A 27,774-nucleotide genomic window follows, 5' to 3' on the forward strand; every position below is an offset into this window, starting at 1 on the left:
AAATAATTCCAGGTTTTTGAAGGCGACGAAAAACACTATGATGTTACGTCGGTTGAGTCATCTGGTGAAATTGAGAAGCCCCCCAAGTCATTAGGTTTAACCCTAAACTTGGCATCACTGGGTCTCAACAGTTCTACGCTTGTTAGTTTGCCCTCGATTAGTCCACTGACCAATCTAGATACTCCAAAGGATGAGGATATCTCGGGTATGTTCGTTTTGTTTTATACACAATTTTTGCATATCTTTTGGCTCTTGCGCAGAGAGGCAATTAATTATTCTTCCTCTGGGTTAGCTCCTCTCCCTCAGGCGGGAGAGGAGCGTGGACCAAGAGTCAATAATTCTAGATTGTGGTGTAAGATTGTGGAAAGTTATGTCCAGAAAATGCTTTAGTGGTATTTGTTTCATTAACATTTTATTCTTAGCAGGACCGTTACGTAGGGGGGGGGCACCCCCACCCCCCCATTGGTTTTGGTCACTCGGTAAAAAAACAATTCGGTAAAATCGCCACGATTTTTCCGACACCGCTAAAATTCTTTGTTGGGTCCAATAAAGACCACGAAAATACTGACATGTCATCTACAGAAATTTTGGAACTTCGTCGATAAACGCAGCGGTTTTACTGACTCGTGCCGTGATTTTATAGATGGTACTCTGTAAAAAAAACAATTCGGTAAAATCGCCACGATTTTTTCGACACCGTTAAAATTCTTTGTTCGGTCCAATAAAGACCACGAAAATACTGACATGTCATCTACAGAAATTTTGAACTTGGTAGGTAAACGCAGCAGTTTTACCGACTCCTGCCGTGATTTTATAGATGGCACCACAGTTTTCCACTTGGTTAAATAAACAGCATTAAAATAATTTCATGATATGTACCGAAATCTGAATCTCGGTTGGTAAATGCAGCGGTTTTACCGACTGGTGCAGTGATTTTACGTGTTGTATTCGAAGTGGATATTATGCTAAATATTGACAAAAAAAAAACATTCGGTAAAAATGACCAGCCAGTTGGTAAAATCTCTTGCCCTCCCCCCAAACATTTTGGCACTGATTCGTAATAGAGGGCCACTGACCCTCTTGATCCATCTTTATTTTTCGTAGGATCAGTTCTAGAAAAGTCTGCAAATTATCTGCAAATTATCTGCAAATTATTCTATAATTTGGAATAATCTGCAAATTATTCCAAATTATAGGGAATAATCGAAAAATAGAGGAAATAATCTGCAAATTATTCTATAGTACTTAAAATGCTAACACTATTTGGCACTACTTTGAACAGTGAAAGATTAGCTGCGATTTTAGGCTATCTCGCTTCGGCTTGTATCTTTTACCAAACTCGTTTAGTCATTAAGGCCACTCCATATTAGTGGATGGAGAGATTACCGTAATTTCTTTTGCAATTGATTGGAACCTCCGATTAGATTTTTTTTTTCTGCCTCAACTAAATTTCAGTTGAAAGATAGGTATATAGTCCCTTGTTCCAATCAGAATCTGCCACCATTTTCAACCAGGGGGATTGGAGGTACAAAGTGAGCCCCCCAGCACACTCCTACTTGCTGTCTATGCTGATTTTCCAGTATACTCGTAGGATTGAATGCAAATCAAAGAAAGATTTGCTGTCTGGATTATTAGAGAAATAAAGTTGGCCAATAACCCCTGCAACATCCCTACCCTCTCCTACAACCAGCTTTTTAGAAGAAAGGTAGGCATGTTGGATCTTGCTTTACCCAGTATCATGCAAGAATTCTGAAATCAGTATGATTCGAAGCAAAATTTGAGGTTGAATATAAACACCCCCCCTCCCTTTCCCTACTTTTTCTTTCATAAATACAGATATGTTGCACATTGATTGAAAAGGAATCTTGTGGAGGTTTTCAATCTGCATGATAAGAGAAACATAATTAGCTCGCAACCCATTTAACAGCCCTCCATCCCTCCAGATGTCCTACTGCCAACTCTTTACATCAAAAGAAGGTGGGGTTTTTGAAGTGGAACCACGCAACAAGTTTTGATTTGTATTCTTGAAACAATACAGTAAGCCCAAAGATTCTCTAACATTCCCTCCTTCCTCCAAGTGCTCTTTCTCCTCCCCCGTCATCTTATTGAAAGAAAGGTATGCAAAGACTGTCCCCCTCATATGCAGAATAATTTCTGATTGTTTTAATTTTTAATGCTGCTCCTTGCTTTTAAGTCAAAAAATGTTTTTTTTTTTTTATTATTTCTGACCCTTAGTCAAATCCTGCCAAGTAATACCTTTTCATTCCCCTGAGAACCTTTTCCCCACGAAAAATACCCCCCTCCAGAAAACATGTATTTGGAACTTTTGTATGCCTGGTCAGGTTGTTGGAGGTTTATGGACTCATTGTTCGTCTGGAATAGTACATACTGAACATACAAAGCATTTCCTCCAACTGCTCTTTCCCCTCCCTCGCCATCTTATTGAAAGAAAGATATACAAAGACTGCACCTTCTTTAAAGGGGAATCATGCAAGGATTTTCCATTTGTATGGTCAAAGAAGCAGTGTGGCCCTCAGCCCCCCAGTCCCCTCCATCTATAGGAGAAAATTGTCCTGATCTGATTGATCTAAGTGGAATCCCGCTTGGCTTTTTAGTATGTACTATTCCGGAGGAACTGTGGGTCTATACACCTCCAACAACCTGAATTTGACAGAATTCTAAAAGCTGCTAAATCGGACGATAAATTTGAAAATCTGCTGACAAATTTCACTAGGCCATGAAAACTACCAAGTAGCAGTGCTACTATCTTACCTCACTTTTTCCATGGCGGAACCTGACTCTCAACCGCCAGCAAGCTGTATCTTGTTTGAAGTGTGATTACAATAGGACTCCTTGCTATGAGTGACTAGAGAAGAAAAGGGGGTCAATGACCTCTAAAACACCATAATCCCCTTCGCCACAGCACTGTTATAGCGCAAAAAGGCATATTGTGCTTTCCTTGAACGTGAATAATGCAAGGATTTTGAATTTAAATGATCGGGAACCAAGGTGGGCCTGTTGCCCGTCAATATCTCCTTTTCCTACCCCGACCCCTTCTTTTTTTAACAGAACGGTTATTATGTTGTACCTTACTCGAACGAGGATCACGCTAGGATTTTCAATCTCTTTGGTCGCAGATGTAAAATAGGCCTACGGCCCCTGTAACATCCCTCTCACTCCAACTCTTTTGCAGAACGGTAGGTATATTGTCTTTCGTTTAAACAGGAATAATACAAAGCTTTTTAATTTGTATGATTACATGACCAACATGGACCCTTTGCTATTTATTGCCTCCTCTCCCAGCGCCTTTGCCAACAGTTTACCAGACAGATTGATATTTGCCACTCTGTTTGAACCGGAATCATGGAGGAATTTTCTGTCTGTAAGATTGGAGGAATCTTTTAAGGATGAGATTGGGATTTTATTCCCAATCTCATCCTTAAAAGATGTGCCCCTGAACTTGCTGATCCTCTCACCTCTCTATAGAAAATGCTTTGCAGCGGGATCATTACCGAAAGCCTGGAAAACTGCTCATGTGGTTCCTGTTCTAAAGGCTGAGTCTGACCTTACTAAGGTAGGATCATATCACCCAATAAGTCTGCTGTCCTGTGTAGGTAAAGTTTATGGAAGCTTCATTAATAAGACCCTTTACCAATGCCTTGAGTCACATCTGTTGTTGGCAGACACGCAATACGGTTTTCGCAGAAAACGGTCTACGTTAGACTGTCTGATTGCACAGTATCAAGAGTGGGTTGAGCTCCTTTCTCAGGGGCAGGATATTTGCCTTCTCTCCTTTAGCATTGCAAAAGCCTTTGATCGTGTATGGCACAAGGAACTTCTTTGCAAACTGAAAGCCTCTGGAATTCATGGTCGACTGTTTGTCCTCGACGGCTTCATATCAAAGGAACACCCAGTTTTATCAGGAGTACCACAAGAAAGTATTCTTGGGCCAACTCTTTTCTTGGTGTTCATAAACGACCGAGGGGAAAGCCTTGTGAAAAAACTTCACCACTTTGCTGATGACACGACAAAAAAAACATATCGATCACAAAAAACGAAGACCCCAGTGAACCCCACAAGGAGCTTCAGGTTGACGTGGAGAAAATTGATGCGTGGGCAGATGCAGGGCTTGTAAGTTTTAACGCATCGAAAACGAAAGAGATCCTAATTTCTAAGGCGCGTAATATGAGGGCTCATCCTGATTTCGTCTTCAAAGGAGAGGCAATAACGCAAATTGATACAGTGCGCCTACTTGGAGTTAATTTCTTTTGGGATCTCTCATGGACTGAGCATATCAGTAAAATTAGATCCTCTTGCTACAGGAAGTTAGAAGTTATCCTAAGATGCAAAAGTCTTCTCCCTGATGATTCCATTCTGCAACTTTTCACTTCGTGCATCATACCGGTCATGGAATATGCATGTCCTCTCTTCGCTGGTGCACCAAAAAACCACATCGCTCCGCTCCAATATATTCAAAATAGAGAAGTGCGTGCAGCAACCTCTGGCAACACGAAAGCTAAAACCCCACAGTTGATCCAGGAACGTCTCGATGTGGCGTCCATGTCGGTTTTCTACAAGTACTTGTATAATCCTCCATCAGAGGAGCTATCGAAGCTCGTTCCTGATAGAGCAAAGCCTTTGCAATCAACTCACCCAAGTACAGCTCGTCAGGACTACCTTGAGCAGGGCACTCCCCGCCAAGAATATCTGAAAACGAGTTTCGCCCGGCGATCGGTTGCCACATGGAATAGATATCCGCCAGAGGTAATCCCGAAAAATCCTTCCCTGATGCGTTCAAGAGAAGGTATAACAAATACCTCCGTGTTAGAAAATGAGGTAATTACCAGGAATAGCGGCAAATCATCATCTTTGATGGAGCCGTGAAGCCTGTAATTTAAAAAAAGTTGGCCTGTGGTCTGGCATCAGTCCTCCAATGCCCCCGCTCTACCCACCTTCTTTGTAGGAGACAGCTAAAAAGAAAATAGGCTATAATTTGTTTGAAGTTGAATCATGCAAGGGTTTTCAGTTAGTTTTACTAAGTAGGTAAGTTTTACTAGCTTTAGTAGGCCTAAAGCTGGCCTACGACCCTTCCAATACTACTACCACTGCAGTTGTAGCAGGTAGGTACGCACATTTTCACCAAAGCTTGAGCCCTTCGGGTAAGCACCTTGGTTCAATAGGACAGGAAAATGTTGGCTTTTCTCTGAATTTCGCACAGAAGTCCTCAGATCAACTTGTGACGGGGGCAAGTGCCCTGGGTCTAGGAGAAAGAAGGGAAGTAAATTAAGAGGTATACACAACTAAATTAAGAGGCACGATAGTGCCCAGAATAAATCGAAATTTGTGAGTACATAGCTTCAGGCAAGTAGACTTTGCTTCAACACCGCTGGACAAAGACTCCTAGACCACTGGTTTTTGTGATCCAGATCCAAACAGACATAGTGTGGGGGGACGAGTAATACGCTAAGGTTTTGAATAGTATTATACATGCTCTGCTACGTTGGGACTTTTCACATTCGATTGTTTGCTTTTTCATTCAATCGTTATTCTCGATCAGCGTTGATATGGGTTATATGTTTTATGATCTGGGTAGTAATCAGTTGTTGAAACATGGCCACCTTTGGTGATGATGAATTTGCAGCTTTTTTCTGTTTGATGTGCCTGTTATTTTTTTCTAATATGCATTTGAGGCTAAGGAACATAGTTTTCACCTCTATTGCGGATATTGATTTGTAAGCAAAATTATTATAACCAAATTGACACCAACGTGACACCCGACAAAAAGGATGTCAGATCGAAATTGAGACTTTACCAGTAGAATCATCATAGCCATATACTCCATTTTGACCAGTTTGACGAGGCAAATTGTTCGTCTTCAAACGAGTATTAGGTTAAAGAGTAAAATGTTTGCGAAGCTTAGACATGAGACGTGTAAAGCTATTTTTTATGTAAAGCTTTTCTGAATACTAATCTTTGACCAGGTTAAGTATTACAAGATTTTCATCAGATTGTGAAATATGATGATATGAAAAATACAAAAAACAAGAATTAATAAGAGCATTCTATATAGGGTTCACATAAGTTCCCCCTTTATCTGTTGAGGGCGAGTTTTTGAAGAATATGTCCCATAATTTCAACTACCTCTCAGAAAACCGGCGTGAAACCTTTGAGGCCTCTTCGTTTTATGCATCTTACAATTTATGATTCTTCTAATTTTATCATTCTTACTATTTTATGATTCTTACAATTTTATGATTCTTACGATTCTATGATTCTTGCAATTTAATGATTCTTACAATTTTATCATTCTTACAATTTTATGATTCTTACAATTTTATGATTCTTACAATTTTATCATTCTTACAATTTTATCATTCTTACAATTTTATCATTCTTACAATTTTTTGATTCTTACAATTTTATCGTTCTTACAATTTTATCATTCTTACAATTTTATGATTCTTACAATTTCATGATTCTTACAATTTTATCATTCTTACAATTTTATGGTTCTTACAATTTTATCATTCTTACAATTTTATGATTATTACAATTTTATGATTCTTACAATTTTTATGATTCTTACAATTTTATGATTCTTACAATATGATTATTACAATTTTATGATTCTTACGTTTTATGATCCTTACAATTTATTTTGCAAGTTCTTATAGATTGAAAAATACCTTCAGAAAATTGTGAAAATATTTAAAAATAGGAAAGATAATGAATTTTGCAGGCATGTTCTCTAGGAAAAGTACGTAAAATCACAATTCTAGCTCATGGATGGATGAGTCTGAAACTAATAAGTCTACGTTTAGAAGTATCTTGTCCCTCCGGTGCAAACTACTGTGGGAAACTTGTCGCAAAATCTCACTTTCCAAAGAGATAGAAACCTTAAGACTGAAAATGAATACTGCAAATTCTTTTCGATAAATACAAGTTCAAATAGGGATAAAATCCTTTTAATAGGCAGTGATTTTCACGAACAGTGATAAAATTTCACAAAAAATACTAGATATTTCGGTCACATATGCTGTGACTGTCATCAGTAGTAAAACTAAATAAAAACAGTTAAAAACAATAGTTTATTGGCTTTTACGATTAAAATTTTATTGTTGATTGCTAAACAATTAAAAACAATATAAATTATCTACGGCAAATTCTTTTTCGAATGTTTGGTGATCAAGTTCGCACGACCGATTTGTATTTTTTTTTATTTACGCTTTGGTTTCTTAGGGTGTATTGATTTTTTTTTTTTTTTAATAATGGAGATCTTTATTACATGACTAATCAAACAGTTCTTGGTAACGAACTGTAAGTAAGGAGCGGCCCGGCTCAATGGTAACCGAAACTCTAGAAAACCGGATTTTGATGCTAATAGATACATCAAAAGAATCAGATTTTAATGCTGATTTCAAATATATAAGTTTCATCAAGTTTAGTCCTACCCATCAAAAGTTAGCGCCTGAGGAAATGTGGCTGATTTTCGAAAAAAAGGGGGAAAGACCCCCTAAAAGTTCTAGAACCTTAATGAAAATCGCACCATCATATTCAGCGCATCAGAGATTCCTACTGTAGAGGTTTCTAGCCCCTATCTACAAAAATGTGGAATTTTGTATTTTTTGCCCGAAGAAAGATCACGGATGCGTGTTTATTTGTTTTTTTGTTTGTTTTTTTCCCCCAGGGGTGATCGTATCGACCCAGTGGTGCTAGAAAATCGTGGGTGGGCTCATTGGAACGGAAATGAAAAGTTCTAGTGCCCTTTTTAAGGGACCAAAAAATGGAGGGAAACTAGGCCCCCTCCCATGCTCATGTTTTTCCCAAAGTCAGCCGATCAAAATTTTGAGATAGCCATTTTGTTCATCATAGTCAAAAATATGATAACTATGTCTTTTAGGATGACTTAATCATCCCAAGTCCCCGGGGGGAGGGGTGAAAGTTATGAACTTTACCCAATGTTAACATATAGTATTGGTTATTGGGAAGTATACAGACGTTTTCAGGGGGGATTTTTTCTGGTAGTGGAGGATTACTATGAAGGGGGTGCCGGATTTCCCAGCATTATTTAAAAAAAGATCAGAAATTCAATATAAAAAAAACAAGTTTTTTAACTGAAAGTAAGGAGCAACATCATTACTTAAAACAAACAGAAAATATTACATATATGATTGGGTTCACCCCCTTGTCAATACCTCGCTCCTTAAGCCAAAGATTTTTTAGTACTTTCATAAGAGCTATTTATTATAAATGACGGCCTTTGTGATTAAGGGGTCATTTTTAAAGAATTGGAACAAAATTCTAACTTTAGCTTAAAGAGTGAGGTATTGACTAAGAGGCGAACCCCCCCCCCCCCACCTAATATACGTATTAAAAATATATGAATATAGAATTTCGTTGCGTAAGTTAATTCGTAAGTTACGTATAGGCTATTTATACTAATAAAGACGTTCGTAAATAAAATTCAACAAGTTTCGAGAAAGCCATTTAACCAAATAAAAGTAACATTAATATGCAAATTCTGTTTTAATTATTCATGTACGGTGAGCCAAAATCAAAGCCTGCATTAATTCAAAAACGTTCAAAAATTAAATAAGTTTTTTAACTGAAAGTAAGGAACGACGTTAAAACTTAAAACGAACAGAAATTATTCCGTATATGAAAGAGGCTGTCCCCTTCTCAACGCCTCGCTCTTTACGCTAAAGTTGGACTTTCTCACAGCTCTATTTTTTTTTAAACAATAAAAAACTTTAGCGTAAAGAGCGAGGCGCTGAGGAGGGGACAGCCCCTTTCATATACGGAATAATTTCTGTTCTTTTTAAGTTTTAACGTCGTTCCTTACTTTCAGTAAAAAAAACTTGTTTTTTTTTATTTAATATATACAAAAAACGCACGAAGCCCAGTATTCTGGGCTTGTATGGCTACTCCTACAATACTCTACATTACACATATGTATTGGGTTACCACACCTTCCAACTACCAACATATCAACACAGCATTATAATTCTGCTCGGAAAAAAAAAAAAAAAATCAGTTGCGCAATGTCTTTTCAAAGTACACCTCATAATTGTGTTTTGTTAATTGCATGTCTCATAACTTTTAAATGGTAACTTTGTAGGCAATTATTTTTTTTTCTGATTTTAATAAGGTAATAAAATTGACCGTAAATAATTGTCTGAAATTTCTGCCCCCTTTTATATTTTCTATATTGACATTATGTCTTTTGATGCCTTTATTTAATCACTAGGTATTGCTCATTGGCTGAACCTTCACTTGAAGGAGTCAATAGATTGCTTTGGTAGAATAACCTCAGGTAGATGGTCCTGGATAGATTTGCTGCGTTAAACATTCTTGTGCAATAAACGTGTCAACGATCGTGAAAGTCATTTATTAAATTATATTCCTTAATATCCCCCCTCATGCTTAAAATTATGAAAATGGGTCACTTTATTTTTACATTACTTTTAAAAGAAGATAACGATGTAGCTCTGGAACTACGAATATGTTTATATAAAAGTTTGTTTGACATTTATTTAACTTTGTGGGAAAGATATGTACTTCAATTAAACGATAGTTAACTGGCAGCTGTTTATTGTGTATGATTTCTGTTTGAAGTTCTGGTTGGTAATATTGCCCACAGCCCACAATATTGCCCACAGCCCACAATATTGCCCACAGCTAGCTTCTTCCTCATTATCTCTTGAAAATAAACAAGGATATTCGCAAAACTTGCGAACTAACTGATATCAAATATTTAGCTTGTAAAAGTTTTTGTAGTGTTCTGTTGATGTTACAAGGAAAGAAGCCTATGTTTTTGTTCCGCTTTATACTATAATAAGGATAAATTATTTAATTTGGCTGCGGTGAACTATGTCTTGTGGGTCCTTGGTAGAGATATATGAACGGACAGAGACGTATTTCCATGTTATTAATTTTATATGTGCACATTTCACCAAAATTAAATACATTTTATTAAGTTATAAAGATATTGAAATCCAAATACTTAACTCGGAAGCTACAGTGGTCAGGTATGGTTCTTAAGCATGGGCGCTCCAAAAAACGGAGGGGGATTTTCTTGATGATTTCCAGAGAAATTGCCTACGAATTTTTTGTGTACCCAGCTGACTGACCGTATCTTAAACAGTAAGCTGTACGAAAAATAAGGATCAATCCTGCTTTCTAGGGCTATAATAAGAGAATGGTTAAGATGGCTAGGGCACGTTCTGCGGATCAAGGATAACTGATTGTCTTTTTCGGCCAACCGTCTAGGGCTAAACGGAAAGCAGGTCGTCGGCGGTCGGGTTGGAAGGATGTCGTAAAGAAAGATCTAAGAGAAGTGGGAACTTCCTGGGATGGTGTAAAGAGGGATGCTTTGAATAGATTAGAATGGAGGAGTGTGCGTAGCTGTGTTGGCATCTGGCGGCTTGGGGCTGCCGTAAGTTATTAGTAGTAGTAGTACAAGTAGTAAATCGTTTACTATCTTAATGACTTAAAGTTTGATCTGCATGCATTCTACTGAAGCGACTAACAACACATCGCAGTGCCAACCGTCTAAGTCTATTACAGCTGTGCCCACTTCTTTTCCACCTCAATCTGTTCAAGGCTTAGCCCTTTACACCCTCTCATGAAGTTCCAGTTTACTTTTACTTCTTTCTTATAACCTCCATCCCAATCGCAACTGAGGATAGCTTATTGTTAGATATCCTCAATAGTTGTACATATAACTCTGAACCCAAAGTTCTAGGCTGCAAGTATGCTGGTTCACACGTTCTTGGATAAACAAAACGCTATACTAGATCTCATGCTGGCTCTGTGAGGGACTTCTGCAGCATTTAAAATTAAAATTGCCAGCCATAACTGCTGCTCCACAAGCCACCATAAGCAGCAGGTTCTTTCGTTGAACGATACTAGTCAGTTCGTTTGTTTGTTTTTTTCTAGAAAGAATACTATTCTGGTTACATTTTGGTATTTTGGTAAATTTTGAAGAGTCAATTTTATTAAATTAAAGGGAGATTTGACTCATGTATTTTACAAGGTCGGTCATCTTGTGGTTTGTGTTTATTAGAACTCAGGTCAATCTAAAAGGTTTCCGTTATACGCTTGCAAAGATTTCGGACTTGTGGTTCGCTCACTAATGCTTACGGTATGTGGATTGCTGCTGCCCTCAAATTTGAATCTGCTTGGAACTAATCTCTTCATTATTGAACGCTGTGGACTGATGCGTCTGCCTCACTCCTGTTTGAGTATAATGTACCTTGGTCTCCCGTTTATATAATGTCCATTTGTATGCTCAAACCTGGTCCCCCGCTGTTTGAGCATAATGTGACATATGCCCTGGTTCCCGCCAGGGATATGTAAAAAAAAAACGCAAAAAAAATATATATAGAAAAACCGCATGCATGATTCTAGTAACGCACGAATTTTCATCCTTTAATTGAGTTTTCACTTCCTGAAAACTATTTCAACGTATGTTATTTTTTCCGTCTGTTTTCTTTTCCACATACACTTATCAGTTTTCTTATAGGAAACACCTTTCCATGGAGTCTTCAATATTAATTCTGCGTTCTATTGATTAGTATTGCTATCCATTCTCAACTTATGTCCATGCTAGTTTTGTTGATTTGCGGAAACCGTTTGACTGTATAAATAATTTAAAGTTGTGTGGTATTTTCAAGAATCGTGGTGCTCCTTTACCTTAGTTGAGAATCCTTCATTTTTGTTTATGGGACATTTTCTTGTGATTCGTTTGAGGTTCCGAAACTAGTCCACCTATTTTTAATATGTACGACGTTGGTAATTTCGAAGACCACATTACCTTTCCTTGATGATAAATAACAGTTTGAATCAGGATAAATCCTTTTATTAGACAGCAAAAAAACAATCAAAAATGTACCCTACTGGATATTTTTGATTATTTTTTTTCACTGTCTAATAAAAATATTTATCCCTATTGGAACTGTTATTTACATGGGCGTACGTAGCTTCTTCTCTAGAGGGGGGGGGGCAGCCGATTCTGTGATGAAGGGCAGGGTGGAGGGGGAGGGGGCTGAAGTTATATTGGCAGTTCACAAAACCTTACTTTGCCAGCAAGTTCTATCATACCTATGAAATCTTTATTAATAATCAATCACCAAAAATCATCAATAAGCTTCAGCATTAATTTTCTTGGATTAGAGCTAAATCTTTCCAAGACATTATGGATAATTGCTTCTTGTTAGACTTTTATTCTGTCATTCCAGCTGTTTATTTCCAGCTTTTTCAACCATCTACCTTTTATCAACTGCTGTATTAGACATCTACCTTTCTTCAACTGCTTTTTCAACCATCTGCTTTTTCAGCCATATCTGGTGTAAATTCGAAGTTTTAGAGGGGCAGCTGCCCCCCATACCCCCTGCCGTACGTCCATGGTTATTTATCCCTTTTTTCACCGAATTGTGTGCGCTAGGGATTTGTATTGTATGCTCTTCTTTTTTCGTGTTTGAAATGATCTTGGTTTGTGTCTCATTACTAATAAACTTGGTTCCCAATTTGACTCTGTATGTATTTATAATCTAAGGTATGCTAATGACCTGGCTATATAAGCTTCTTTTCCTTCTACACTTAATATGTAACTCAAGATTTGTTACTTTTTTTTTTGTTTGCCAATATTCTCTGCGGCTCTGAAAAGACAAAGTGCCTGTGCTTTCGCGCTTAGCCGTTCTGGCCATCTTATCTGATGCGCTAAATTTTGTGGTAGTGCCCTGTGCTTTGAGAGGGTATCCTGTTACCTAGGATTGGTAATGAACATGGAGGTGATGGTACTCATTTTTACCCTGCTTTTAAGTCATTATGTCTCAAAAGTAATCTTCTGCTTCGGTGCTTTAGTTATTGCACAAATGATGCTCAAAATCTTATTTTTTCGTTTTCATTCTTAGTGTAGACATGAGAAGATGTATTAGTCCCTGTCCTGTACTGGTTTGGGACCCATTGCTTTGTTTGAGGCCATATAGTTTCAGTGATTTAAATTATATAAAAATTGCATCTTGGAATGTTACAACGTTAAAAAATAACCACTGTATTAATATTTTGACAAACGAATTCAGGCTTTTTTAATTAGACTCTTTAGGAGTTTCAAAAACTCGTATCCCAAGGGTAGGAAGGATGAAGTTAGGTGATATTGAATTTGTTTTCTCAGGCAGGAAGGATGCCAAGGCTGGTAGAATTAGGGATAGATAGTATTCTAGGCTAGGTAATTTTGGTGTAGGAAAATAAACAAGCAATGATAGTGCTTCAATTTTGTAGGCAAAACAATCCAGTTAATGACCACTACAGTATTTGGTCATAAAATGGGCCATAAGTTAACATGGCACTCACATGATGGTAAGATGGCCAACCTTATTGATTGTGTTATTGTGAACCAAAGACTGGCACAAATGAGGCCATTTGTTTATCTGTGGTATATAGGAGCGCTGCTATTGACCATTGTTAGCCCTAAAATGTGAATAAAGGTGGTGTATATTTGGGGCCATGGATAAAATTGCGGAAGATCTGGAAGTGGCAGCCAGACGCCATATACAAAAAATAGTGGACTGACATGTTAAAAAATTAGAAGGGAACAGTTAATCTGAACTTGTCCTAGTTGAGGATAGAAACGGGACCTCAGTTAGTGCTAAGCAAAGAGTTGAAGAGAGATGGGCCGAGAATTTTGAGAATATGCCAAACTGGGATAAATTTAAGGACATTATGTAGAAAAAATGGAAAAGCTTGTGACACTTTGGAAGTGAAGAAAGATTTCTTTTGCGAGGAAGAATTAGAGACAGTACTGAAAGGATTTTTAAGTAAGTAAGTAATTAACAATGGGTTTATTTAAAAAAAAAAAAAATATATATACATCATCGATTCCCTGAAGCAATGCTTGTGCGGGAGAAAACCCACCTAATAAATCAAAAAACCAAGAAACCAAGAAAGAAAAAAAAAAGAAAAAAGAAAAAAAGAAATAGAAAAAAAAAAAAAAAAAAAAAAAAAAAAAATTAGAGCTCAACTTAACCGACCCCAAAAACAAAGAAAACCCAAACAACCACCAAAAAAATAAAAAAAATTAAAAAAAAATTAAGATGAAACAAAACCCACCACAAAAACAAAACTTAAGTGGCGTGGAATAATCCATTCAAAATATACACATCAAAACAATGGTTCTTTAGCAACTTACGAAATTCCTGCAAACCCCCAACATTCCTCAAATCCTCTGGCAAACTCTCCCAAACTAACGGAACAACATGGCGAATTGAAAACCTAGACCTAGACGTGACCATAGCTGGTCTTCGCACCAACTGAGAAGATCGTGTCAAATGATCGTGAGTAGTAGACGCAAGACTAAACATTCCTGAAAAACATGATGGTAACTCCGAAGCTAAATATTTAAACATAAACAGAGCATTATAGAATACACATATTCCTGCCAACGGTAGAATTTTATACTCGCAGTAAAGACGCCTCACCGATGCAGATAGGTCAATTTGATTACCATAAAGAACTCTAATTGCCATATTCTGTGTTACGCAGAGCGGATGGAGGTGAGTTACGAATGTTTTCGACCAAACCATACAACAGTAAATGAGATATGGGTGAACCATAGAAAAATACAACATTCTCAGAATTTCACACGGAAAAAGATAACTAAGTTTACGCATAATACCAATATTACTAGACAATTTGCTGTTAACAGATGCAATATGGTCTTTAAAACTAAGGCCTTCATCAATTATAACACCAAGGTATCTAGTACTAGTAGATCTTACAATAGTATGGTGCCCTACTTCTATATTATTAATCCATGGATAATGTCCAGTAATTCTACCATAAATCAAAAAATTCGACTTATTATGATTCAGTTTCAATTTATTTACTCGCATCCACTTTTCAATCGAAGAAATACCTTGTTTCAATATAGTCATCAACTCATTTTCAGTTCTAGCAGCTACGGTGAAATGGGCATCATCAGCAAAACATGGTAGAATTCCTTTTGTACCGTAAGTATCAAGGTCTAAAGAACAAGACACATTACTTGAAGCTCTACAAAGGTCATTAATATAAACCAAAAACAACAAAGGGCCCAAAACGGAACCCTGGGGTACTCCAATCGAAATATATTCAATTTTAGATGTAACTCCATCCATCATGACACACTGACTAAAGAATAATTAGACCCAATGTGCTGATAGTGTGATAATGTTTTTTTTCAATATGATTTTTTTAAATATAGTGGCTATAAAGTTAGAGATAAATTGCTGAAGCTTATGAATATGGTTTTTTAAAAAGGGGAAGTACCTAGCGATTTTAGGAATATTTTAATTAATCCCCGCTCTATAAGAATGCTGATGGGAGGGAATGTGGTAATTCTAGAGGCATTAGTTTGGTTTCTGTTGGAAACAAATTAATTAATATGATGTTACTTTTTAGACTTAGGAGATGTCATAGATTAAGTTTTCGAAAAGAACAGTGAGGCTATAGGAAGGAGAAAGGATGTGTCGACCAAATTTTCACTCTTAGATTAATAATGCTTGAGTTATCAAACCCCTTTAGTCCTCAGTTATATAGATTATATAGGGCAAAGGTTGATTCAGCCGATAGAAGAGCTTTAGCCAAGATCCTATCCTTGTTTGCTATGCCATATAAATACATTTAAGTAATTAGTGTTATGCCCAAGAATTACAGTGCTGCGGTTAAGATAAGAAATTAGGTTTGTTGTTGGTTTTGTATTGAATCAGAAGTGAAGCAGGGCTGCGTTCTATTCCCGTTTATTTGGATCATTTTGATGAACTTTGTCCTAAGGAACACGGTGGAGTTTATGCAAGAGTATGGAATCAAATGGGGAAGTAAAACTCTTCTAGACTTAGGTCGTAGTGATAATTTAAGCATCTGGAATGGAAATGTTAGCAAAATGAATGATTTTTTGGAGATCTTGAGAGTTCAGCGTGCAAGAATAGGTTTGAAAATCAACGTTAAGAAGAATAATTTGCTAAGATTGGGGATAAATGAAGGCGATCAGGTGATGATGAGTAACGAGAAGATCGATCGAGTGGATAGCATCGCTTACCAGGTAGTATTATCAGTAAAGGGGGTGGCTGCAGGGAAGATGTTAAAAGTGATAGCCAATGCCCAGGGCGTTTTTCTCACAGGTGAAAAAAAAAAGTTTTGAAGCTACAGCGATGGCAGGGGTCGAATACGGTTCACAAACGTGGGCGCACCAAAAATAGGAGGAGCATTTCTTAGATGTTTTCCAGAGGAATTATCTACGGATTCTTTTGGGTACCCGTCCTACTGATCGTATTTCAAACAATAACCTGTACGAAAAATGTGGTTCTCTCCCGCTTTCCAGGGCTATAATGAGAAAAGGTTGAAGTGGCTAGGTCATTTTCTGTGGATGAAGGATAACTCGCCAAAGATCGTTCTTTTGGGCCAAACGAAAAGTGGGCCAAACCGTCTACGGCCAAATAGAGTAGAAAGAGGTTGTAAAGAAGGATTGAAGAAAACTTCTTGGAACGGTGTAAAAGAGGCTTTGAATAGATTGGGACGGAGGAGGATCCTGCGTAGCTCTGTTGGTCTCAGAAGGCTTGGTGCTGTACTGAATTGTTAGTGGTAGCAGCACTATTAGTATTTTACCTCTTGTTTTAGATTATCCCTTATTTGCCATCATACAATTTAAGATCTATGTTAAAATTGCTTTACTTGCACACTTGTTTCATATAAATCGCATGACTATGCCTGTGCCATTGAAATGTTTTTGAATTTCCAATTGTCCTCGTTTTATCTGCTTCATGTAGCCTCGTGTGTTTCTAAGACTCATTTCATCTGACAATGAATAAGTTCCTGTTTTATGTGTTCCGCTTTCAAGGGTTTCATTTACGATTAGGCTGAAACTAAGCTTTCTGAAGACTTAATCTTTTGTTCGCTGTACTGTTTATTTTTTATTGTATAATATGTTTCTTTATGTTTATTCTTTTTCCAGTTTTTTTTAATCAAAGTTTTTTTTCCAGTCTTTTTCCAGTTTACACAGATAATTATTATTGGTTACAGCAATTAATTTGCAAAAATGCTCATATAATTTGAACAGTGTCTATCCTCCGTGAAAATTCAAATATTACATTTGAATTTTTTGAGATTTTTTACAGAAAAAATCTGGAGTTTTTTTTTTATCTGGCAGGGATTTTACTATACAGGTTTGTTATTTTGTTTCAATAACGAAGCTATTTATCTGACGTTTAGACGCCATTGTATTATACACCGTGGATTTTTAAGCGACAATTTTAGCCAATTTGTTACGCGACTGCCTACGATATAAATACAAATCACTACAGGTAAGGGTATCGCTTACCTGTAGTGATTCCAGCTTTTCCATTTTTTTTTGTCGTGCTGTATTTGTTGTGATAACGTGATTAACGTGATTGTGATGTTGTGATTGACTTGAAAGGAATTTCTGGAATACTTTATGCACATGGAATCCGTTAAGTAGCTTTTAATGCCCCATATTACTCTGCATATTGATCCATACTCTCTAAAAAAATAGCATGATTATGAACTGTTTTCAATATTCTGTCTTTGGTATTCTTCTAATTTTAAGACTTTATGTTGTGTATTCTAATTCACAAGCGGAAAATACAAGCTTCTAAGGTATATCATATTTAATTGGATTCTTTTTTTTTTATTTCAGATAATGACGAACCCCTCCTGAGTGGATCTGGCGACGTATCAAAGGAATGTTCTGAATCAGAACTAGAATCTTGGGCCCAAGTTCTTGATGCTTGGAAGGAAAATTCTCATGTCCTTCCAAAGCAACTTCACTCTTTAATCAAGGGAGGAATCCCTGAAGCTCTGAGGGGAGAGATTTGGCTCCGCCTAGTTGGATGTTTTGACCAATCAGAATTGATGGACTCCTACCGAATACTCATTACAAAGGTAAGTCTGATTTTCGCGCTATATCTACAGATTAGTCGAGGATACGAAGTTCGGAGGAGGAGGAGTGAGGGGTTAACTAATTGCCCCCTCCTTAAATTTTAAATTATTCTCTTTTGTGTCTTCATTGAAAAAGAAGAGTGAAAAATCTCCCCCCCTTACATTTTCGTGAATTGTCGGTCTTGACAGTAATAAGAGAAAAAAAAGACATCCTTTGTTAGTGTTTAATATTGTTTCTTTATGTAACCCTTTGTAGGTCAAGCGTTTTATTCTTAACCTTAAGATATTTTACTAGATTATAGTTTTAACATAGATCTTGGTTTCTACTATTAAGGGGATTTGATGCCTTAAATATCGTTTTATGAGTGTCAGAGTCGGCTGACCGTCTCAAAGAAGAAGATCCCATTAGGAAATTTCCACAGCACCTAAGGGAAGTGCCAACGCAACTTTGGTAATAATTGATAAGGTGTATTAAATATGGCAACAGTTCGAAAAGTTAGCGAGAAAGAAAATGTATAATCTCTTACTAATTTTTGAGTAAAGTGCTGTCAATTCAATGTAAATACAGCATGAATAATATGCATCCTTTGCTGGCAAGGTTTTCAGTCAAGGTGGGTAGCACAGCAGGGAACTTCCAGCGTTGTCAAATTATTTAAATGATACTTCTATTGAGCTGATTTTTAATCCTCACCAAGCGGGTATGCTAGAACATTTTTAGGGACAGCCTTTTCCTGAGCTTTAAAATAAATTTCTGCTCCATTCCATCCAAAAAAATCTACTTTGTAATAATGTAAGTTTTTTTTTTATTAAATCTGAATTTCTCTATTCCCAGTACAGAAAGGGAGGAGTTAAATTGTTTTTCTAAGGTTTCTGGGAAAGTCAGCGTTAATTTTTATAAAATTTAAGGGAAAGTTGGAAAGTTGGCGAAAAATAAAATTTGATTTTTCGATTATCATCACGGATCGATACTGCTAAAGTTTTCTTTCAAGATTTTTGTTCTCAGAAAAGTTCATATCACCAATCACAATCCATTTTTTTTCTTCAAAAAGTGTCTCTGTCCAAATCCATTTAGTCCAATCTAGATGCCTTCAAAGTTTCAAGCTGATCAGAGCCGAAACAAGTTTGGACTCATTTTTAGGAGCCAATAATTGACGCAGCTAAATTTATTTTCAATATTTTTTTCGCATTAGGGTCCACCTGGCCCATCTTATTTTAAGTCGATCAGGGACCTAATATTTTTGGGCGTCACGAATCTTTTACTCTTCTGATTTGGCTTGATCTAAAATATTCCAAGTCCATTTGCTTCTTGTAATCGGGGCTGATCGGAAACTTGCCGAGTTCTTGCCGATTGCTTTTTTTTGGCCTATTTTGGGACGAATAATCTTTTTCCAAGTGTCTTTTTGATGGCTCCCATCACCCAAGTGCTTACAGACAAAAGTTTCAAGCTGATTAGAAAAGATTTAACCCTTCTTGGGACCATGTTTGGGTGAACCAATGTTTTTTTTAGTTTTTTTTTAGAATGATTTAGTTTTTTGCCTAATATGACTATGTAAGTAACAGAAGTTTTCAGCGAAATGAAACAAATATACAAGTTATTTGAACACAGTTTCCTGAACAACAGATTTCTTTGACTTGAAATATTTTTGGCGGAAATACTCTTTTTTTTTAGTTTACCTTGGTAAATCGACTGTTACTGCTTGTCTTCTTTCGGAATATTTCAATTCCTTCATTCTAAAACTAATTACTTTTTTTTTATTCCCAGTCTTCTTCATCTGATACATATTAGGCCTTAATCAAATGTTGCATAGTAAAGAAACATTTGCTGTAAACAGGGCCGTATCCAGGATTCTGTTTCGGGGGGGGGGGGGTGCAGGTTACAAAAACTTAAAAAATGCATCAAAAATGTGTTTATATTCATTTTTGTTACATTTTTACGAGTCGGACAAATTTTTTTTTTTGGGGGGGGGGTGGGGTTCAAACCCCCTACCCCCCTAATGGATATGGCCTTGGCTGTACCTATTTATATTTTTCTATGTATCAATGAACAAAATAAGTAAAATATTTGCAACCTGCATAATAAATAAATCTACCGTCTTCACCCTCTTACCTTTGAGGTAAAATATTTTTTTTTAAATATTCAGCACTTGACAGAACAAGTTTGAAATTTGAAGTAGTTAAATAGCTAAGAAAGGTTTTAAATTCGAAATAGTTAGCTCGTTCCTAAATGTCCCACCAGACTCTTTTTAGTATCAATAACTTATTTTTTTTTACAACCGACCAGTAGAGGAAGACTTTGTTTAGCTATTAGCTATTCAACAGCTGCTTTTCTATGATAGAGAGAAAGTTTCAGGGCGTTAAAAATATAGTCAAACTTAGATATTCAGCAGTTGCTTCTGTGAAATTTAGAAAGTTTCGAATTTGAAAAAGCCGGAGTTTCAAAATAATCGACTATTCATTCAAAGGCAAGGCCGTATCCAGGTGGAGGGAGGGGTAGGTGTTTGAACCTCCCTCCCCCGAAATGTTTTTCCGACTCGTAAAAACGTAACAAAAATGAATATAGACAAATTTTTATGATTTTTTTTTAGTTTTTTTACCTCCCCCCCTCGGAAAAAACCCTTTTGTAACCCCCCCCCCCCCGAAAAAAATGCTGTATACGGCGTTGTTCAAGGGTAATGCTTATTAATGAAAATCTCGGCAACCTCTTCCTGTCATTGATGACCGTTTTCATATTGTAACCGATCCCTAGGAATCTTTATATAAGGAGGTCACATGTGTACATGTTTGTAAATGTGTGTACATGTACACTCATGTACAAACATGTACACACATGTGTGTACATGTGTATACCTGTGTGTACATGTGTGTACATGTGAGGTCCTGGATTTTCCCTAGCTTAGTAATATTTAGCCTGTCCCAAGCCAGGATAAAGAGGGAGGGTTGGGCTGTGGGCTTGCGACGCACACCCGGGACCTCAAGGGCCTGCCCTCGGGGGAAATCCTAACTGCAACCGAAACATCCAGTTTGAGCCTCGGATTTTCGAACCCCCTTTTGATGACGACCTCTGCAAGCCCGTGGACAAGATTTATGAATGTGAAGGAGCTCCTCTAATTTGGTTTCTGGAACGTCTGCATAACGTCTCAAGACTCCAAGACTGAACAAGTACTGAGTGTACTGGAAAATTATCACCTCAACCTTCTGGCTCTGTCGGAAGTTTGATGGCTAGGGTCTGGATCAAATAAACTGGATGGAGGTGTAACCATTATACACAGTGGATCGCAGCAAAAGCGTGAATAAGGAGTAGCCCTAATGATGACAAAACAGGCTTCCCAGGCTCTACTACAGTGGACACCGGTGTCACCTAGAATCCTGAAAGCCCGCTTCATCGGCGCGCATGTGAAACTGTCAGTAATAGTATGCTACGCACCCACCAATGACGCCACCTACGAAGCAAAAGACGAATTTTACAGAGCTCTCAACTCCGTGGCAAACGACATACCATGGCATGTTTTCTATGAGACTTTAATGTGAAATTAGGGAACGACCGATCGTTTTCCTCGGAGGTTCTCGGCGAGGATGGCCTTGGCCAGCGAAACGAAAACGGAGAACTACTTATCGACTTCGCGCTCCTTAACGACCTAGTAATCGGAGGTACCCTATTTTCCCATCGAGATGTACCCACATATTATTGGATATCTCCCGATGGCCACACCCGAAATCAGATTGACCATTGTCTTTGGAGAAGGAAGTGGAGATCAAGCCTACTTGATATTAGGGGATATAGAGGAGCTGACGTTGGCTCAGATCATAATCTGATGGCAGCAAAAATCCGCCACAAATTGAAAAGAAATAGAAAAGCAAATAAGGCCCCTTAAACCCAGTCTTTGACTCGGAGAAACTTAGGTTGAGAGAATTCAACCAAGCCTTTAAACTAGAGATGCGGAATAGATTTGAACCCTTGTCTTTACTAGATGATGCTGATAGCAATCAATGCTGGGAAAGCATAAATTTGTGCTTTCACGATGCCGCAAAAGCCACCATTGGGTACCGCAAGAGCCTAAAAGACCAGTGGCTATCTGACCAAACATGGGAACTCATAGAGACAAGGAAAAAAGTAAAAGCATCACTTATCCAAAGACAAATCCCCGAACAACAGATCCTCAGAAACAATGAAGACAGAGCCGAGGATAAAAAGGCAAAAAAGAGTGCCAGAAAAGACCAGAGAAATCTGCTGGAGCGAAAAGCAGCGCAGGCACACGGGGCAGCGAAGAGAGGTGATTCAAGAGCCGTCTATAAAATCACTAATGAGATTCTTGGAAAGAAATCCTCTATTCAACATGGACCAGTAACAGACCCCTCGGGCATCCTGATAACACAGCAGTCTGACGTAAACGAAGTTTGGGCCAGTCACTTCGAGAAGCTGTTGAATAGACCAGAGGATCGCCCAGAGATCCCAGCAACAACACTGTTTTCCTTAGATATCAGCACAGATCCGCCGTCATCCACTGAAATTATAGCAGTAGCAAAGAAGCTGAAAAATGGGAAGTCGCCTGGCGAAGACAGGATATCCGCGGAAATGATCAAAGTGACTGTTATGACTTGCCTCAAGTTCTGGACAGCGTTGTTCGGTGTAATCTGGACGACCGCCAAAATACCTTCGGATTGGAAACGCAGCACGCTTATGAGGATCTTTAAGAAAGGCGATGCGTCCTTCCCAAGCAACTGGCGAGGAATCTGCATGCTTTCCATACCTAGCAAATTGCTGACGCACATTTAGCTGCAGAGAATCACCTCATAACTCGAGGGACCCCTTTGTGACGAGCTGCATGGATTCAAATCGAACCGTTCAGGTTCAGACTTGATATTTACCCTACGGCTACTGACGGAAGAAAGCAGAGAATGGTGCTCCAAAATCTTATATGATATTCATCGATTTTGAGAAGGCATTTGACTCAGTAGTCCGCCAAAGTCTGTGGAAGATCCTACTGCATTACGGAATCCCTAAAAAGATAGTTTCACTTATTGTTGTGTTTTATGAAGATAGCGAGTGCTGTGTAAAGACACCAGATGGCCAAACTCTTTTCTTCAGCATTCTGTCAGGAGTTAAGCAAGGTTGCGTCTTGTCACCGCTACTTTTCGTAATTGTCATTGATTACATACTCCGAAGTACAAGCACAGACGGAATCCGGCTGAATCCAGAAACACACCTCAGTGATGTAAACTTCGCTGATGAAATTGTTGTGCTAGAATCAAGCAGACAAAGACTTCAAGAAATTTATAACAAAATGAGGGACAAAGGTGACCAGGTCGAACTGAAGATATATAATCAGAAAACAAAATGCATGTCCGCCACAGATTCACCCCCGAGCATAACTTGCGGAGACCAACACATAGAGCAAGTCGTCCATTTCAAACACTTGGGAAGCATAATAGAAAGTACCGGATCGACCACAAAAGAAGTGCTCACAAGAATCGGCCAAGCCAATGGGGCCTTCAATAGATTACAGAAGGTATGGCGGTCCCAAAGCTTCTCTATATGGCTAAAGCTACGACTCTTCATTAGCAATGTTATGCCAGTACTGCTTCACGCTGCCGAAACCTTACACCTGAGCCAGGAACAAGAGCGAAGAATACTTGCTTTCGAAAACACATGTCACAGAAGAATTCTCAACATCCGTTGGAAGCAGAGAATAACAAACCAATCCATCCGTGACAAGACTGGCCAGCCTCTTGTGACATATATCATAAGAGTCCGCCGATGGAGATACCTTGCCCACGTACTACGCATGGACAATCCGACTACCAAATGCAACGCTCTATTGGCAGCAATCGGGTCCACGCCGCAGTGGCAGACCCAGAAACACCCTGCGTCGAACGTACCAGACAGATCTCTGTAACCTGCACGCATCAATCCAACCTCAGTGGGAGGACATACTTGCAGCAGCAAACGGCGGGAAGATTGGTGGCTCCTTCTTGATGCCCTGGGTGCCTCTGGAGGCAAAGGCGGATCTAAGGTCTAAGGTAAGGTAGTAATATTTTTAAGTTTCTTCTGGTTGGAATGAATGAAGAGTTATAACATAGAATTAACAATAGCAGAGCCAACACACTCGGTCAAGGATTTTTTTTTTTTTTTTTTTTTTTTTTTTTTTTTTTTCAATGAATACACCAGAGAAACCAGGGTCGGCCTATAGAAGGGATTTTGCAATTTAAATTATGTAGTGCTGGCCTTTTTTCTCTTTCAGCTGTCTCTCCAAGGGCTTCTCTAGCCCTTTCGTCTGCCTCTCTACGGGCCTCTTTTACCCTGCTTCATCTCTCTGAGTCCAGAATTTTGGCACTTTCATTCTCATATGGCATTATTTCTCTTCAAAAATATAATCAACCTAATTCTTTTTCATTGCGCATCTTTAAATTTCAAGTAAAACAGCAAAAAACAGGATATACTCGTAGTTTCCAAGGGATTATAGTTTCCTCCACGTCCAATTAGAATGGAGGCACCAAGACCTGTGCTAGAACCCAGACCTTTGTCTACATCTAATTTTTGTCTTCATCTAATACAGATAGATGAAAAACCGGTTCTAGTTTGTTCTCGAGTTTTACACAGGGTAATTCTTGGGTGGGGTTGCTATAAAGTACCGAAAATTTTTAAGAAATATGTGAACCTGATGTACAATTTTTCTGAAGCCTCGGACATAAATGACTCAATTCTAGGACTCTTTTTATAAGGAGGTCCTGGATTTTCCCTAGCTTAGTAATATTTTTAAGTTTGTTCTGGTTGGAATGGATGAAGAGTCATAACTTAGAATTTTGAGTGAACCAATTTATTCCTAACCCTAATAATCATTTTGTTTAATACAAGATGTCCTGCCCAAAACCAGGGGATGGAAAACGAGTCAAAAATTAGGAACGATTTTCCATGCTGATTTTATCCTCTGGTTGTAATTTTGGAAGTATATAGCCTTGAAAGAAGATGGAGATATTAGCCGGCTGCAATATGGAGAAAAATGTTAAAAATCTCTTGATCAAAGGCCACTGTTCAGAATTTTACGCTTATTTGATTCATGCTATTTAGCTAAACGCCGTGATTTCTCCAGATTTTGTTCTTATCTAAATCCTCAAACAGCGGTCTGATCAATATCAAATTTGAAAAAAAAAAAAAAAAAAAAAAAAAAAATACTCCATTGTGAACATATGGAATGTCAAGTTTCTCTAAGGACCTAAGACTTCAGCCTGAAGCTACTTCCTTTCACTTTTAGTTGAAAGCCCATTAGGGTAGGCAACCCATTTATGATTTTCAACCTGCCGAATTTGACTACAACGGAAAGAGTCTTGCAATTGCTCATTAACAAAGATATATTTCGCACTGTTTTCTAAAGCCCCGTTCTCTTAAACAATTATTTTTTTGAAATATATTTTATATTAAATCGCTTCTAAATACTGCCAGTTTTTGTGGGCAAAATGAGAAGTGAACAATTTCTAAAGGGTGAGTCAATTCCTGACGACTATTTTTATTTTTTAAATGTTTTATTACGAAAAGGGTTGTTTAAATATTTCCACGAAAAAGTTCCTATTTTATGCATATTTAAAACCATAAGAACACAATCATAGATTAATTGTATGAAATTAGTGTTAATATTTTATATTTTATTATAATTATAATTAGCAATATATTTTAATGGGTATCTATAAGCAACTATTAGAAAAATCTTCAACGATACTAAGACATTTTGCAGAAGTATTTTAGCTTTTTGTAGAGATTTCCAAGGTCTTCCAATGGAATTATACGAGTATGTATCCAATAAAAGCGTATTCCAATAAAAGCGTTTCCTTTATTTTTCAGTACATAAAGGCAGAATGCGATAGTTTCCTAAGGAATTATATTAGTTCAGTTTCTCTTCTACTTTACTATGACATCTAATTTAGTTAGGTATGTATCCAATCTACGCATACAGGGGTTTTGACTACATTGTTTCTTTTTTTTCTCTATATTTCTTGTACTGAAAGACATAGAAAGTACGTGATGCGGGAGTCACTTTGGGTCCCTTATGATTTGCCGAATAATTCAACTTGACAATAGTGTCACGTTCAGAAAAGAGGGAAGTATTGAATTGCTTCTACTTACTAAACATCAAGTTACATTTTGGTTGGATTAGAAAAGTGATATGAAATGCGACGCTATTTTTTGTTGGTTAAAACTTTATTACACTGTTGCCGTGTGTAATCTTAAACTTTTCTATAAACTCTTTGGAAGTTGAGTACGTACAATTCCTATAATTTTCTCAAAAATTTTATCGAGTACGTCAATAATATCGTCAATAATATCGTCAATAATATCGTCAATAATTCGTCAATATTCGTCAATAATATCGAGTACGTCAATAATAAAGGTGGTTGATATCAAAATACAAATGCACAAGTTAAAATAGACAGACGTTGAACATGGGATAAATTTAATAGTAATTTTAACAATAGTAATAGTAATTCAATTGTTTTTCTTCCTTTAATTTATGAAATTTCTTTTTCCTTGACAAGAAACATTCTAACCTTCCGTTAAAACTTGGAACGAGGATAAACTACTCTAAAGAGGTAGTTCAAAACAAACTTAAAACAAAACGAACGTACCAAAAATAAGTGAAAGACTTTTCCCCAGCTCTTAATGCCAGAAAATCACATGCGCTTTACTTAACAGGGCAAACTTTCAAAGTTTTAATTCTTATTAAAAACGTTTAGAATTTAAATAATTAAATTAACTCAAATCAGTCATCATTTTATTAATACTGAAATAATATTACAAACGTTAAACGGTTACTCGGCTCAAGAAGTTTGGCTTGGTGTGGACCACACTATACAATAATAGAACACTAAAAGAACCCTAAACAATAAAGCCTAGAATAGAGTAAAAAGAAGATAAAACAATAGGTGGTAATAATAATAATAATAGCGATAAATTTAAAACAAGAAAGTAGGGAAAACAGGGAAGGGAGACAGGATAGAGAAAATCATCAAGCAGCTTGATGATTTTTTTTTTCTCTTGTGTTGGGTCTCTTAAAGTTGGGAGTCCTTGCATATTTTTTTTGTGTGTTTGTTTCATTTTTGTTTCTCCCCTGTTTTTTTTTCTGGCCATAGAACCTTATGGGGGAGACTATGCTGTAGTGTTTTGTGCTGTGAATCTATTGATTAAATAAATTGCTTGATTGATTGATTGCCAGCTTTATGAAAAACAATTAGACTTGTAAAAAAGGGACAAAAAATGAAAATATAAAAATTTTGATGTTTTGTAGAATTTTTGTGACCCTTTCCCCCAAAGGAAAACACTAAACCTCCCTCCCCGAACAAAAATCCTGGATATTCTACGTCCTCACTTCAGAGTTTAAAGCAGGGTGATATTTACGCCGTATACCGTTACAATAGGACATATAATATTGGTTAGTTTTCATCGAATCTCAATTTCTACTTTCTTGCTTTACTCCTCTTCTAAGCCTTAAAGCAATGTGCCAATTAAAAATCCTCATATCTAAAACTGTTAGCGTTCTATATTTTTGTTTTGAATTTTCTGCCCCGTCTTGTAAATGTTTACTTGGGATTCTCGATTGAGCGTGATCTCAATTTTTTATTTTTTGTATAAATAAGCCTTTCAGAAGGTTATCTGAGACCAATTTGATTATTTAAATAAAACTTTTGAAGGTTTTACCGCTCAAGCACTAAATTTATTCTTAACTTTATAGCTTCAAAAGGACACTACCGAAAAACAAAGATTCATAATGAACTTGACCAAAAAAAAAAATTGACATTAAGCACTAAATATTTTCTTTAGCATGAAAACTGACATAGTCCATAAAGATGATAAGA

At 37.2% G+C, this 27,774-nt stretch overlaps 1 protein-coding gene across 2 annotated transcripts in view; it reads left to right on the forward strand.

Moving 5' to 3' along the window:
* Positions 1-27,774, forward strand: part of LOC148943363 (rab GTPase-activating protein 1-like) — a 263,084-nt gene that overhangs the window by 53,083 nt on the left and 182,227 nt on the right. For both annotated transcript variants that reach the window (XR_016143011.1, XM_089101934.1), the window contains exons 8-9: positions 13-205; positions 17,690-17,934. Coding sequence is in view for 1 of the 2 variants with exons in the window: in XM_089101934.1 (XP_088958060.1) it covers positions 13-205; positions 17,690-17,934 (438 nt within the window). In the remaining variant the exon portion in view is untranslated. The remainder of the gene's footprint in view (positions 1-12; positions 206-17,689; positions 17,935-27,774) is intronic.

The sequence above is a fragment of the Artemia sp. Qi Xiang Cuo genome, chromosome 15 (assembly GCF_049724085.1).
Source record: "Artemia sp. Qi Xiang Cuo chromosome 15, ASM4972408v1, whole genome shotgun sequence".
Taxonomy (NCBI): Eukaryota; Metazoa; Arthropoda; class Branchiopoda; order Anostraca; family Artemiidae; genus Artemia; species Artemia sp. Qi Xiang Cuo.